This window comes from Cinclus cinclus, chromosome 5, assembly GCF_963662255.1.
Source record: "Cinclus cinclus chromosome 5, bCinCin1.1, whole genome shotgun sequence".
Taxonomy (NCBI): Eukaryota; Metazoa; Chordata; class Aves; order Passeriformes; family Cinclidae; genus Cinclus; species Cinclus cinclus.
The window spans coordinates 15,187,190-15,203,911 of record NC_085050.1 but is presented as its reverse complement, the minus strand read 5'-3'; the positions used below and the strand labels follow the sequence as shown (position 1 = coordinate 15,203,911).

The 16,722-nt window shown below is 38.9% G+C and overlaps 1 protein-coding gene across 3 annotated transcripts in view; it reads left to right on the top strand.

The window, feature by feature from the left end:
- Positions 1-16,469, top strand: part of LDB2 (LIM domain binding 2) — a 212,071-nt gene extending 195,602 nt beyond the window's left edge. Inside the window, exons 6-8 of one of the 3 annotated variants that reach the window (XM_062493404.1) lie at positions 5,848-5,971; positions 7,088-7,233; positions 16,239-16,469. In XM_062493404.1, the coding sequence (XP_062349388.1) occupies positions 5,848-5,971; positions 7,088-7,233; positions 16,239-16,469 (501 nt within the window). Of the gene's footprint in view, positions 1-5,847; positions 5,972-7,087; positions 7,240-13,425; positions 13,531-16,238 lie in introns of those variants that run through there. The other 2 variants (XM_062493403.1, XM_062493405.1) reach the window with 2 other exon arrangements.
- The last annotated feature ends 253 nt before the right edge of the window (positions 16,470-16,722 follow it).

The following is a 16,722-nucleotide window of genomic DNA, read 5'->3' as shown; positions in this document are numbered from 1 at the left end:
TGCAAGCCGGCCAGTGAAAGAAGCAGCAATATGTTCCTAGGAAATTTTCATTCCTCCCTCTGTTCTGCAGGGAAATGAAACTTACATTAGTTCTGAAAAACAAGCATGAGCAGAGAAATTTAAAATCAGCTATAAGCTTTCTCTGTTTTTAACTCCAAAGAATGAACTGTGTTGAGGACTGCAGCAATACTTTCCTGTTTCAGTGCCATGCTGTTGGGGGTCCAGGGAACTCATACAGGGTTTTGAAATGACTCCAGGAAGTCAAACTTCCAGGTATAGCTCTTTTACAGGGCCTGAAAAAATAACCATAGCATGTCCCCTTCCTCACTGCAGGTGTATCAGTAACATATTGTGGACATCTGGAAATGTGTACTTGTGGATGGGCATAAAACAGTGGATGTGGATGTGCAGAGATATTTTAGCTCTTTTCAGAAATCCTGCCCCACTGAAGAAATGGGACCTTTTCCAGGGAAAGGCACTGGAGTCAGAATTTCTCTAGCAGCATTAACTGAAGTTGTTTTCTCTAAAGCACATAGAGGGTGTGCAGAGGGAAGACTGCATTTCCGCACAGAAATAAAATGTCTTTGTGTTTAGATTTGTTGGTTAATAAGTCAGAGTCTTTGTGGAGGATAAAAAATGAGCTCTAAAAGAAAGAACTGAACCTCTTCAAGGCTGCACACTGTATTCCAGGTATACCTTCACTGTCAATATCCTACCTGAATATTAGCTAATGATTAATACTCCCATTCAAGTGAGGGTTTTGTCACTTTTAGGAGGGGTTGTAAATCAGCATGTGCTCTGAACATACATCAGTTCCTGTAATTTTCAAGAGATTAATATGGGCATTTGACCACGAGAAGTTTCAAGCACCAAAGAGTTAAAACTACATTTTAGTAGAACTTCAGGAAACGCTCTCACTGCTGCCTGGTTCCTTGCTGGCTCATTCAGAAAAACTGATGTTACATTATACATTAACATTCGTGTCATCTACATGAGAAATTTTAGATATTTCCATATTTTAAATTGTAGTTAGTGAAACTTTTATGTATACAGAGAAATTGGGCAGCCATAGGAAGATACTTAAAACTTGCTTATTTTGGTAGACCATGAGACTTGTTGACCACATGGCTTACTGGCCAGATATGTTTCCTGATTTAAAGAAACTGGCTGGGTGATTATGTAGTGTCACCAGCTAAATATGGCAAGACTCGAGTCTCACGGATTTCTCTTTAAAACGCAAAAGGCATTAAAAAGCTGAAGGGCTGCCGTTCCTTTGTGCTGCTGGCACGGAGGCAGGGGAGCCTGTTGGCTGGGGCAGCTCTGCCACCTGCAGCTCAGCTCCGGCAGGACCGCATCGCCTCCCCTACTGCAAACGGGGAGGCAAGGGGCTTCATGAGAAGGGTAATCGCTAATTAAATTAGCAATAGACTATATTAGTGTATGGTATGCAAAAGGCAAAAGAGAGCTTTCACATCGGTCTTTACTGCTAATCTTCACTGCTTCCAGAATGAGCATCTGTTCTTGGAACGGACTAAAAACCCAGCATTAGAACAAAAATCATAAGGCTAAACTGTTCTTGGTGTGACTGGAGTGATCTCAGAGCTGAATACCACCCCTCACTGGTGAAGGCCAGTTTGCACTCTGCTGATAACTGAGGTATTACAGGAAATTATGTGTGGCTCCATATTCTCAGAACCCTTTATCTCCTGTCTGCAGCGTCACCACTATCTCCTCATATAAACCCCTTCTTGAAATACACTGGTTTTTGAAACCTGTAAATGCTAGTCTTCTTCTCAAAAAAAAAAAAAAATCATTAAAAAACAAATCGAATTCCTCCAGATGTGTTTTAGTAACACCAAAGAGAAAAGAAAACCCACAAAAGTGCCTTGTTATATTCCCTATTTTCACTTCCTTGAGTCCTAAGGGTATATAGCATTGCCATTTTTTGAAGTTGGATCCAAGCCCTCTAATTGATGAATTGTCCAGAAGATCCATATGGAACTCCAGGAAACTCACTGCCAGTCTATATAGTATCAAAATGTGTGCATGGGTCCCAGTGTGCACCCATAAATGCAGGCTGCTCCTACCAGTGATCTCTCAGCGTGAAGGTTTATCCCTAGAGCTGGCTCCACCTCACAGCTCTGACAGTGAAACAGCAGTGGTTCTGAGTAATGGTCAGAAATCACCACAATGAGCTCAGATAAGATGTCTAGAAACTAATACTAATAATATCGGGTTACTAAGCATAATGTGGAGTTCTTTCTGTGAGTTTTAGTACTGCAGAAGGAAAGTAGCTAATCTATTATGGTACGCATTGTTCCAAATACATTTTGAAAGCTGAAACGAACATAACTTTTCTTTTAACTTTAGGCTTTACACACAATTAAGACACATTCTAGTGCCTGAAACATCCACATGGAGCTTTGTGTCCTTCTGGGACAGCAAGAGCAATCTGGTGGATCAGATCCAGCATCATCTAGGTCAATTCACCTGGTGCTAGACACCTGTGCACAGGCATATGGATCCCACCTCTAGTGTTGCCTAAGTGTGGAACTCGGAAATATCTGTCTTGTCAAGCATTGCCATTAAAGGTTCTGTATTCCTAGGAATGTAGAAATTCTTCCTGTAATCATACATCACCACTGCACTAAATTCTTGAGGTCTTTAGGCTATTGTCTTGGGTGACTGATTTCAAGCTGTGAAGAAACTGCTTGTATAAGAGATTGGTTTTGTTGGTGTTCCAAACATTATTAATATAGTACTGTAGTAAAAACTTACATTTTGGTATTTTCTAGTGCTTGAAAAAAATGTTAAAATGGATGTTTTGAAGGAATCTCACAGAGGGAGACTAGATGATCTGTGGGGAATAGGCAGTTTAAGCCTCAGGCTTCTTCTATATGCCAATGAATGCAGGAGTATAAAACATTTCATTAGCTTTGTTTTAAGAACTCACTCTGTCAATCCAGCCTGCCAGTTACCTGCTCACCAGTGGTTAAAGACAGCAGGTGGTTTTGGTCAATCAAGCTTCTAAATGCATCTTGTCCCCATAGTTTTAATCCAGCTTTTTTGGAAAAAAAAAAAAACAAGCTGCTGATTGTCACTGGCAAGTTCCTTAAGATAATTGGAGCGCAGTCATTTCCCCTTTAAAGGATTTGGGTTTGAGTCACTCTAGATTTCAAGTAGGTCTCAAAGGTCGCCAAAAAAGACCGTGAGATTTGATATCAATCATTTTTAATCCAGTTCACTTTATACTTCTGCCCAATTCACATGAGCTAGATGCATTCAAAACTACAGAGTTCAATGCCCTCCTATTACTCAAGTATCCAAAGTTGATCTCAAAATTGTCACACTTTAGAGGAAGAAAATGGTTGTGAATTCCCAGAAAAACCAGAAGAATTCATGTGAGTGGGTACAGCTCCCAAATGTCCAGAAGATGACTTTCCCATGTCCTAGAGTAGGGCCCTGAGTGCCCATATTTTTTTCTCTACGCAAGTCAGAGGAGTCAAGCATTTCTACATATTGGGTCTGTATTCAATTTTAATCTTGTGTGTGAAGTGAAAGAAAATATATACAGTATTAGCAGTCAAGATATCCACAGGCAGCAGGGACAGAATAGTTCTCAGTGCACATTATGGTTAGAGCACAATAGCAAACATCTTTGCCAAGATGATAAAGAAGAAACATTCTCTTTGTTGCCAATAATGAATATCTAGGGAAGAGTAAGTATATCATGAATAAAGTGTCCCTAAGGAAATGTTGGATGAACCTACATATATATTTACATATTTTTAGTCCCAGCAGCAGTAGAGTTATGTGGGTCTAGTGCTCTGACCAGGGTAACTAGTTTGCTCAGAATCATCACAAATATCTTTTTCATGCTTGCTGCTATCAGCTCATAATGATAAAATTTAGGCAGCTGTATCAGAAACCCAGACTTCTGAGAGTCAAAACAATGGTGTCCATTATGATCACAAATCTCTTTCTCACATACACACATTCCCAAAACCTGAGCAAGCACCTGCAGGTTTCAGGATAAATTGAATATGAACTCAGAATACAACAATTTTTGTATGCCTTTTTTTGCAGCATAAACTGGATCCTGCATATATTTTAGGACCTGAAGATCTTGATTTTTGTTATAAAATTGAACTAGATGAAAATCCAGAGTGCACTATCTCATAGCAGGTTTCTGTCTGTTAGATTATCTTGTAGATATTTATTTACAAAAAATATGTAAAAACTATGTAAGAAAAACATCAATGAGGCAATAGCAGATTCAATTTCTACAGTTGGAAAAAAATAATTTCTCATACTGAAGCTCTTCATTCTTCCTGCTGCTTTATGTTATCTCTGTTTTAACTGTTGTTAATGAAAGGCTCATCAAACAGCAGTGCCAATACACAGTAATATTTAAATGCTGAATTAGTGTCAGACTTCATGGCAGCTCCCTTTTAACTGTTTTCCCTGCATACTTTGCATCCATACTTATATGAATGAGAGAAGGGTGCACATGGGGAGAATGGAACAAGAGTTGCTCATCTCTGCAGCCCAGAGAGTAGCATTTGTCTCCTGTCCTATATATTTGGAAAAGAACGAAGGGAAAACATCTCCTGATTAAGTAAATCCTGCAAATTCCTTCAGCAAAACTTCCTAAAATTCAGTAAATAATTCAAAACAAGACTTTGCTTAAATTACTCCTTTCTTCAGTTGCCATTCAAACTTCTAATAATTTGATCAACTTGTTGCCCTTCTTCTGGTAAAAAAAATCCAAACCTGTCCCTGCTTCTAAATGCAGTTCTGCTTTGTAAAGTGACTAAAAATGACATGCCATGCAGGCTCCATGCTTATTCTGTGCCAGCTACTTCTTTATTATATGTGCTCAGTTTGCAAGTAAGGAACCATTTCCTCCTATGTGGCAGCCCTGAAAATTTCAGGTAGACTCTTTAAGTCAACCTGATTTTTTTTTTCTCATTTAGGATGCCTAAAAACCAAGGCTCTGGCAAGCAAGACTAAGCCTTCAGTTACATGTGTGGAATTTTGTAGCCTTCTATGGCTTTGAGTGAGGTTTAAATGAGGAAATTATTCTGGTTATAAACAGGAGAGTAGAAAACAGTGCAGTGCTCTTTCTGCTGGATCTGCTGTGCTAACAGGAGTAGAAAGCAGTGAGCAATAATTTTAATTATTAAGCGAACAGAAAGAAAATATGTAAGACTCTATTTTAAGAAATGTGTTTGAAATTCCATGTTTTCAAAAATCTCTCTGTTATATATTCAACATTCAAGCAGACAAGAAAAATAAAATGCTTCTCTTTTTTCTCATATGTGTCATTCATGTGATAAGAAGTGAGTGTTTAGTCATCATATAACAAAAAAAAAAGCCCAAATTTACCTGGATTATTTTGCATGCAATATCAAATTAAAAGATCATTTACAAGAAGTTCTCGTTGTGCTGTGCAGCAGGTCAGAAATGCTGTAGGGAAATGATAATCCACTATGGACATTTTATTATTTATTAATCTTTGCAGTTTTGGCAATGAAGCATGAACATTTTCTAGTCTTCTGAAATCTCTGTAACCTGGGAGACTAGAGTTGTAGTTTATCTAATACATCCAAAAATTACCTAGGATAGTAAATATAAAGAAAAAGTTTTCCCTATTCAGAGTTTTGATTTTGCAGTCCAAATGCAGATTAAACTTGTACAAGTTGCAGATTCTACAAGTTCAAGGCATGCTTTGTTAGAAAGAGTTAAAAAAATCGAAACATACAATTATAATTTCCAGCTATGTAAATACTGATCAGTAGAGGCTTTGCTTGGATTAAATTGTTCCATTCTGATTTTTCCTTCCAGTTGTGTGTAATACTGGAGCCAATGCAAGAGCTGATGTCAAGACATAAAACTTACAATCTAAGTCCTCGAGACTGCTTGAAGACTTGCTTGTTTCAGAAATGGCAAAGAATGGTGGCCCCACCAGGTATGTTTCACTTCCAATATTCCACTTATTTTATAGTAAAATTAATAGAGAAGCAACAGGAAAGTTTACTTATAAAGGAAAGTAATAAAAATTAACAATGCTTCCAAAGCAAGCCTGAAAATTATTCTGATATTTTATGATTTCAGTCTGACACAACTGATTTATAGATGTGCACACTGAGATGGCTTCGCTATGACTAGGATATAATTTAGTACGAAAATATGTGTAGATAGAATGCAAAATGCCTACTGGCTCCATTAGAATTCGTTGTTTATGTAATCCTGCTTCCTGCTGTGACTCTGAAATTACAGCTACAATTCATAATTAATTGTCTTTGAGACTAATATCAAGTTATTTACAGGCCTGGACCTAACCTTCTCCCTCTTACACCTCAAAATATTAAATCTCCTTTTTCATTTTATAAAGGTTTTTGTATCTAAGAGTGTTCACATGGGTGCCCAGGCCAAATTTTGAGAAGAACAATTGCCCCTGTGTGCTTTGCCAGTTTAACCAAAGCAGTGTAATTGTCGTGATTCAATGTGAGTTTTGCAGGCTTGCAGGACAATGGCATTAGCACACTTTATGGGGTCTCTGGGGAGCAGCAGTTTTAAAGGTGAAGCCCACACAGGATGTAAAGGGAACTCAAAGGGTGGCTGCTTGTTGCTTGCTGCATGGATGGCAGCAGTAGGGTAGAAATCTCTTTCAGCCTTTGTCTCTGGCTGGGTCATTTGGCTTTACCCTACATCACAGTAAGACCTGCATTTTTTTTAACACCATTTCTTGCTGTGTGACTTTTGGCAAGTTCCACAGTCACTTGGACCGTTATGATCGTTATCATGATACTCCCATTAGTAAAATGCTTTTGAATACTTTTGTAGACAATGCTGGGACAATAAGCTTTTTGAATCCATCAGAACAAACTGAAAGCAGATTCCATTGGTTTGGGTCCAAACATCATTCTACAGTTTGTATGTTAAATCTAACACAACTGCAACTATTAAACTTAACAATTTAAAATTAATTGAAAGAATATTTCAGCACTTCTTCTTATGGATCATTTTAGTTCATGCTTTACAGTTTCTGCCATTTGCTTTCCTTCTTATCGTTTTATTGCAGCAGAACCCACAAGACAACCAACAACCAAACGGAGAAAAAGGAAAAATTCTACCAGCAGCACTTCCAACAGTAGTGCTGGGAACAACGCAAATAGTACCAACAGCAAGAAAAAGTCAGCTGCTGCAAACCTGAATCTATCAAGTCAGGTACCTGTAAGTCTCACTTTCCTTTTAGGCCTGAATCACTTACAGTGCTTTCATTCTTTGCATACTTTGTAAAGAAGGTGCATTCTTGAGACGAAACTATCACAAGCAAAAGGCAATCTTGCACAGTGTGCTGTGGAAGCTGGGGAATTAGTGGAGAGGTGTGAAGAAGCTGTTCTGCAGTGCAGCTTTAATGCAGGATCGTCAAACAGAAGTGTGCTGAGGATCAGATGTGATTTTTTTAAAGGTCTGGGCCAGTTCCCCTTTCTGTCAAGGGGAGTCCCTCCACTAGTGGTGGGACTTGTATTAGGCCTTGGGTTTTTAGACATAGCATGAGCCTTGCAGAATTCATCTGCCAGGTGCTAAGTGAGGATGTGTCCCAGTGGTGCAGGACAGATGTACCTGAGGAAGCCACTGGTCTCTCTGTATTAGTACCTTCCCTCTAATTGGTGCCAGGTTCAGATGCTGAACAGGAACAGGTTATGATTTTACTTACCTGCAGAGCTTATCTCTTCGTCCAATCACTCCACTTGCAGAGGGTAAATCCCCTGGAAGATGGCTCTCATCTTATCCACCCTGCTAACTGTAACTGTTGACATCCTAATTGTATAGGGAGACACCAAGTCTTTTCCAGAATAGCAACTGTACCAGCACTTTAATAATGTCACATTTACTGCCTTAGTCACAATATGGGGTAATCAGAGCCCAAATCGTGACAAAGTGTGCCTTAGTCAATAAGGAGACAGCTTATGCATTTTAATGCTTGGGAGATGAATTTGATATTATAGGAACCATAAAGTCATACCCTGGGAATAGCATTCTGATGCAATAGTAATATTGAATTCTGATCAGCAGGTAGGAAAGGGTTAGGTGTCCTCTGAAACCTGACAAAGAATATAGGCGTTCTGTTAGCACAATGCAGACGCTTCCTAGGAAGCTTGAATATCCAGATTAAAAAAAGAGAGAAAAAAAAAATTAAAAAAAAATAGGAGTAGACTAATACCAGTGAAATGAAATGAAGATTTTTGTTTAGCAACTGATTTAACAATCCACTCGTTTACAGCTTTGGGCTTCAGTACATTAAACTCATATTTCCTCCTTGTCATATTAAAATTGGCTCGCACCCCCAGAGACAGATTCTTTCCCTAATATAGGCATCTCTGTGTTTTTCTGGCAGTACAAAGCAGTCAGAAGGCTGACTACCTGATCTCCTGGTGGCAGGCACCACTCTGCCCCACTGATGGTATCTGCCAGAAAAACCTTTGGATCAATATTCAACCATATTTAAGAAAAAACTGCAATGAAGTGCAAAAACAGGCAATCATCTAGTTCCCTGCTGTCTTCAACTTTAAAGGACAGTAGAATAATTTTCTGTCAGCTACACCCTGCTCAGAGTTTAGAAGGACCAGAATCTGACCCCTGCCTCTCTGCAGCCTGCTCCTCTCTGGAGGGAGGACTTTTGTTGCCTTCCATGGTAGCCGTGTGTATTTGAATGTTTGAATGTGATTGAGCCCTCTGATAGTTACTTGTCACTCCCACTGATATTGAAAGTGACTTCAGGTGCTGAAGGCCACTCTTGACAGATGAAGTAGTCAAGGCTGCTCTTCTGATGGAGATGACAGTTGAGCATCTGAGATATATTGGTGAAATTTATTATGTTATGAGGGATGGATTTTTAGCCTTCATTTACGTTCAGGATGTTTTTACTCAATGTTTTTCAATATTCTTTGCTTTCTATACCAGCGTAGCAAAATGGTCCAAACTCTTTTTTATGGAAGATCAGGTTCCATTTTTAGGGCACTTTTCCTTTCCATCTGTAAAGGGGAAAATGCTTAGCTGTTCGATTTGACATACTAACAGCTCTTCCCATCTTCCCCACAGCAAAGATAGCAAACCAGATGGAATTGATGGTTTGGCCACCCTGTAGAGTAGACAGAACTCAAAATAATTTTAGCAGGAGGATATTTTGGTGTGAAACTATTCAAGGCTTTTCAGTTTAATAAAGAGATGTTATCCCACACTTCTTCAAAATTATGCATTCTTTGAAGTGGACCTTGATACCACTGCTTTCTGAAGATAGCTGCAGGTAGCAGTAACTTGGTTTCTGTTTCTTTACCATAACTGTACCTTAAAGTGTATCACTTAATAGATAATATTTTGTTTCCTTTACATGCAATAGAAGACAAGAGATCCTTGAACAAAATTTGGCAGTTTTCAATTCACTAAAATACTCATTTGGCTTTACAGCTTTCTGTGAATGGGACTTTCCTGCTCAGCAGGAAAAAACCCCACCCTACTGAAATCATTCACTTTCAATGCTAAAAGTATTTCCTCTCTCCTTATTAGAGAAGAGGAATGGAATCACTGCATCTTCTATCCAGATTACTCCAATAACCAGAGCTAGTTTCAGTTCCATTTTTTTCATCCTCGTCTCTGGAGACCCCCAAAATGAGCTCATATCTATATCAACCCTGGATTAATATGAAGTCCTGTATTCCAACTTTTTCTCCAATAATTTCTTCCCTGCCAGCAAAGTCAGTCTCTCCACCATAATCACATCTAACTTCCTGTCTTTTCTATGCTTCTGTGTTGTTTTAACTTTGACAGTAAATTAATTCTGATTAAATACTGTTTTCTTAGCCTCTATTCTATGTGATGTTTCTTGGTTTAGGACATTAGTAATTATTCAGTTTTGCTCCTACATTAATGCTGCATACACTCCGACAAATATGTGAATTTTACCATGCACCTCATCCACACTTCTCATTCACACAATTAACTTCTGTTTCTTTAATGAGGTCTTAATGCCTGGAGAGGCAAATGTCCCATGTTCAGGATACTGTCTGGAAAACAGAAGTACGATCAGCTATGGCAAAGCTTGAAACTTCTGAGTTTTCTCATTTTCCCCACAGCCCCTTCCAGCTCTTCAGATAAATACATTGGTCTGAGAAAATCTTGATTAATGAGGGAATGTTTCTTGTCACCTAGACATTCTTCTACTAGTAAAAGGAGAAGGTTGTGCCAGTTTTTCCACCTGCATTATTTTCTGATCAGCTGTCCAGGCAGGGACAGTGCAGACAATGCAGAGCCAAGTTCAGGAAGAGAAATGATGTGATTGTGTTTTGGTGCATGGGTCAGGTTGGCATGGCATCCTGAAGTTCAGTTGTTGAAGCCCACTCCGTCAGTATCCTTGTGTTGCCTTAAATTTATTAGCAGTTCCACAGTGATGTTACATTCTGATACATCTCTAGTGACAATTGATGAAAGCATCTGAAGGGTCTCTGCTAGTTGGTGGGTATCTTCCCTCTCATCAGGAATTTGAAAATGTTCACTCTCAGTCTGTCCTCTTATCTCTAACTCTTGTTTGTACTTCCTCAATTGTGGTAAATAAAATACAAGTTTTTGTCCTTTTGAGAGTCACTTGCTCTCTACTGTACACATTTTCTCTTATGATGGTGGGATAAACAGTGGTTTCTGTGATTCTGTTGATTCTTAGGCTACTGATTGCAGACCTTCAGTATCTTGTCAACGTTCCTCTTCTGCCCCAAGTCCCTTGTTTAATATCTTTTCTATGTATTACATATTTCCTACATATTTCCCACATTCTTAACACAAATGCGCTTTGTGTGCCACATGACTGCACCACACAAATCATTTTTATGTTGGTCTATTGCTTGTCCAGTGATGCTTTTGACCCAAACAAATCCTGTAGGTGCTGATGCAACACACTGTAGTGTGGTGAAAGTAGAACTATGTGCTGCTAAAGTCAGTCCAATAGCACAAGTACTAAAACGTTTCCATCACCAGAAGTTTTCTTTTCTCAGACTCTCACGGGTGCAGGCTCAGTACTGCCAGTGCTTCCCATAGATGCATTGACTGGTTTTAGTGCATAAAGAAAACAGACAGGACAGGGACCCAGAAACTGTAGTCCGCTCATCTGCCTTAGTCTCAGCAGATGCCAGTAATTTAAACTTGGATCTGTTCATATTCTCAATCACATCTGATCTTTGGAAGGCTCATTGGGCAGAAGCAGGAGTCACCAATTTCCACTTGCTCTAGACAAAGAGCAAAGCTGGGCAAGCATCCTTCTGCAAGGTTCATAGAAAACCTGCCTTTCTAATTTTAGTCTTTCTATCATTTTAAAGAAGTTAGTTACCTAATTTGGGTGTGTCATTGTCTTATCATTTGCACAGTACTCCCTCTAGTATTAGAAGCTAGCTGCAATATTTTCCCAAGCCTTTGCTCAGTTTTCAAGCATTCTTACTGGCTAAAATCATATTCCTTAGCATTTTTCATATTCTTCTGTTTCAAATAAAACTTCCTTGAAAGCCCAAACCCTTGTACTGTAGGGCAGTGATTTGTACGCTGTGACCTGTGGATTACAGGTATAAGCAAGATCATCACAAAAGCTACATACAGCTGTTTTCACCTAAATGTTACTCTCTGTAAACTTAATTAAAACAGGGCACATGTATTTGAAACTTGATAGCAATCCACAACTGTCACAAACTCTAAGAATCATTGCTCTATGCTGCTCCCAGTCATTACTACAGAAATCAATGGGTGGATTTTGTTTTCATTTACTAAAGAAGATGAGTGTAATGCTGTAACCATGAACCCAGTGGAATATCATCACGACATGCCACTGTGTAAATGAAACATTCTTTGTTACATCCTGAGTCTTAAGTAGAACCTTCTTGCACTCTTTAAGCAAGTTACATACATCAATAGTCTCTCTTTCTCTTTGTAGCTCTCTGTAAGCTCCTCAGAAACCAACTCCATAAATAAATCTGCTGATGTAGAAGGGAGCAATACAATCTCTTATGGTTTTCAGAATTGGGATAGGTTTAGGTGGTTTGTAATGGATGTTGTAATGGAACCAGAGCTACAGTTCCAGGGCTAGAGATTAGTGTCAGAAATCATCCCACATCTCAAAACCATGCAATTCAGAATCTAAGATTTAGTAGTAAGGAGATAAGAGAGAGTAACTTTGTTTCCAGTTTTTGTGCTTTAGGAAAAACATTCCAAGAAAGAACAGAATGTCAAGTTAACAGAGAATTATGATGAGATGTGAAAGATTTTTCTCTAGAAAATGTTTACTCTGAAACCTAATTAAAATGTCAGTTCTGTTTGTAAAGATCATTTCAATACCAACATCAGTCTGATGTTCTTCTCATGGAAGCAGTGACCATTATGGGTGTGGGCAGCAGCAGGGCTCTCAGTCATCAATATTTTTTGTGCCAAGGAGCTAAGATGTAAATTATTAAAGTAAATACTACTAACACATTTCTGTAAGAAGGAAAGCAAGAGGAGGAACCCTTCTTCTTTTGACTTAGCACTTAGAGGTATGCTATCTGCTCAAACAAGTGCAAATTCCAGTCCTTGAAAGGATGAGATATGCATGAATTATATACTTGAGAGTGCCAGGCATTTTTAATTACCTTTGGCTTGTGAAGTTTGTCTAGTTCTGGGGACTGTGACAAGAGAGTCACTATGAACTGATCACTGTAACACACTGGGCAAGGCTACGTATTAACAGCAGCAAAGATGGAAGGCTCAGGCATGGGGAATTTTACATGGCCCATCAGATATTTTTACCTCCAGACTTCACTAAGACATTGTTTAGACATAGGATGATCCCGAGTTTAAAAGTGTATTTATTCAACTGGGCAGGGCAGTGCTAAATTTCGAGACTTGATTAAAAAAAAACAAAACCAAAACCAAAACCAAAAACAAAACAAAACAAAACAAAATAAAACAAACTAGAAATGATCAGTCTGTTAAATAGAAGTGCTTGCATTTGAGTGTTGTGTGAAGTGATCTCTGTGTATAGTTTATATGCATCAATTTCAGTTTGGGTGGCAACTAGGGTTATTACAGGATGAAAAGTATGATATACATGAAAGCTGCTTTTGTGGTTATATTATAAAATACTACATTTCTATCACATAATGTAAAACAACCACTGCTTTATTTACAGTGCTTCACTACAACAATATTTTACTATCATAAGACATTCCTTGACCAAAAATGTTGTTTCTAATCACAGAGTAAATTAATAAGATTGAGTGACTACAGTCTAAATTTTTTTAAACTAATTTAGTCAAATATGTACTACCATAACTAGGCCATGTGTGCTGCCATGCAAGAGACTAGGGTTTAATTCTTGGATTCTGCTTCTCACTCCATGAGCAGGAGCTAGGAGCACTCCAGAGCTGCAGCCTCAACCCTGGGAGGGATGGAGCCTTGTGTCATTCAACAGCAGTGACCCCCACTGGCCAATTTAAGGAGAAGCATTGAGGGGCTCTAAAAGGAGTCACTTCCAGTCCTCCTCAGAGGTTGGTGGTCATTGCACGGGATCTAGTGAGTGGAGGTTCAATGGGGTGCACTTGGTGGGGTCTTCAGCTTTCAGTCTGAGGAGCAGAATCCTCTGGGGAGGAGACAGCATGTGCGCTTCCTGAGACACTACTTTTGCCTGATACAAGCGGCAAGATTGCCAGAATTTTTTTTCAGATGTCCTGTAACGAATGCTGTGATATCTATCTTTTAAATAGAGGGAAAACTCCACTAACCCCAATATAACTGTAGTTCAATTCCCAGAGAGAGAGACTCAATAGCATAGAGGGAAATACAAGTGCAAACTGTTTTCTCAGGGGGAGTCATTGTATGGAAGGAATGATATTTGCAACAAACCCGAGAAATTAGAGGTGGAAGTAATTAAAAGGTCATTGAACATCTCCCCACTGATGCACAAATGTTTCCTACTGCAGATTGAGATTTATTTCCCAGCCTAGTGTTAGGTGACCTGAGCAGTAAAACTAGCACTGTTCCAGTGGGTTCATTAATCCTCAGCCTGCCATTATCAGGAACAGGAATATTGTCTTAGCAGTGGGGATTACATTTTTGTTTACTTAATGCCATCTTAGTACCCTAGTCTACATCTCCTCAGATTGGCCTAAAGTGATTGTCTTCCTTTCAGTACTTACAGCTGTTAAGCATATTTCCCCTCCCAATCATTTTGTGGACATAAAACATATTTAATTCTTTCATCTGGCCTCCCCAGCCAGCTGTTGCAGCCCCACAGTGATTTTTGATGTGCTTGTCTAAGGCTCATCCGAGTCACTGACCTCTTGCTGGTTTGGCAACAGAGTGAACTTGAGGCCGTCCTTGAGAATGTTGAAATAAAAGGAACTGTTGCCACCTCGGTCTGTGGTTCTGTGTTTCAGGCACTGTGGTCCTTTTTGCCTGCCATATATCTCTGCACACTCACACCCAACTCGCTGTCCTCTGCCAGGTCTCTTTCGTCATTAATGCCCTCGCAATACAGTGGGGTCAGGTCTGGTTCAGCAGTGCACAATAATATTGCCTGTTGTTTAGAGAGATGGGATAAATTAGAATAAACTTTTGCTTATGAACACCTTTGTCTTTTAAACTTCTATGTCACAAAGTTGTGTGTGAGGTTTTTTTTAACCAAGTAGTTCATGGATATATGGAGTAACAAAACAGACAAAGAAAAGAAGAAATAATGTAACAACTTTCATATACTCACAATTTTTTTACATAGCACAGGCTGAAAATGTGACACAAACATTCTTTTGTAACATGCCAGCCTTTGCTGAAGGATATCAATAACCAATGTAAACACTTGCAAGCAATAATTTGTATTGTGTTGTGGTGGAAGAAGTAGATATCGGATTAAAAAGAAACCTTATTAAATGCAAACATTTGTCTTCTGTTTGCTTTTAACATTCATAAGGAGGAACAGATCCTTTAAAAAATGAATCTGTTGTTCACCAGGATTCTTGGAAGGGCTTGTTAAATCAGCAGGAACAAAACTACACATCTGGAATTACTGCACTTCTACCAAGCACTACCTGATGCCCTGACACCTGAGCTGCATGAAAATATGCATCCCACATATTTCTTTAGCTGTTAGCACAGCAGCCTGATTCTCCCTTGAACAGGGAGAACAAGAGAGCTCTCTGGCTTTGCACCTTTGCTTTCCAATCTCAAGTTTGCACCTTTCTATCCCATGCTGCTTAGGTTTTTTTGCAGCAAATCTGTGATGCACTGGAGTACAGTAGGCGGTTTACTTGTTTTCATGGAAGGACAATTTGTACTTAAAGCAGTGATTAGATGAATTCTTTCTTTCTTGCATGCTTTAGTTTCTGATGAGTACTAGTTTCATCAGTGTAATTATAATTAGCACTCTTCATCTTGCTTTTACGGTACCAGCTGGACAGATTGGTCCTCTTACTGCACAGATTGGCGGCAGGGTTGCCTACATGGAGTTAGGTGACAGGCACCATGAAATAACAGATGGTAAATTCAGGGCTTGTTGGCAATCAGCAGGTTTTTGCTAATGACTTAATTAGCTATGCAAATTGTCAAATCAGTGTGAACATTGTTTTTATCGAAAACTTTACCTAAATTAATTACCATAATTAAGTAGCAGAATGTCAAGTATATTGGATGTGTAAAAGGGCTTGGCTGGCTATGGATAAGAGAGTTACCATCTTTATTAGAGTGCTGTGCTCCATGTTTGAGAAGTCTGAGGATAAGAAATGTGGTTTCTTTTAAACTACTTTTAAAATACGCATATCACCAAGTTCCAACTGAGATTCACCCTGGTGCCTTTCCAAAGAAAATGGCTCAGGATGGATTTACTGGATAAAGGCTACGTATTTCAAGGAGAAATTTAAAGGCAGTTTCATAGCCTGTTTATTTGCTTAAAATCAGGCATATTTTTCAGCCTATCTGCTTTTCAGTTCTGGGGTTTCTGAGATCCAGAGCCATGAGCATGCGGCTATAGAGATGTGTCATAGTTTTTAGTTATATTAGAAATAAAGCATAAGCCTCTCTCCTTGTTCCTACTATGTGGGAACTTTTAACTCTGTTGTTCAAATGTCACAAAGTTAAAGAGATGCAAATTCTCTAACCTAATTTTTTTAAGTTGATTTTTTCTCTCTCAAGGTTTCCATATAACAAATATTGGGTGCTGTTCACAGGATGTGATGGTGGTAGGAGAACCAACTCTGATGGGAGGCGAATTCGGGGATGAAGACGAAAGGCTTATCACTAGATTAGAGAATACACAGTATGATGCAGCAAATGGCATGGATGATGAAGAAGATTTCAACAATTCACCTGCACTGGGAAATAACAGCCCGTGGAACAGCAAACCTCCTGCTAGCCAGGAGACTAAATCTGAAAACCCCACACCACAAGCTTCCCAATAGGTTATTCTGCAGCAGTGCCCACTGCAATGTACCTCAGTGGGTAATTAATTACGGTTTCCCAGCATTCTTCAAAATAAAATTTCAAAGAAACACTTTTCAAATGATACAGTATCTATTTCTAAACTGAAGCTATCCAATTTTTCATTAGGGAAAACTCTTGTATAAGCTTCCATATACATTTCTTGGAAGTACTGTCATACAACTAGATACTGGCACTGACCTCAATTAAAATAATTGAAAATTAAACAGCATC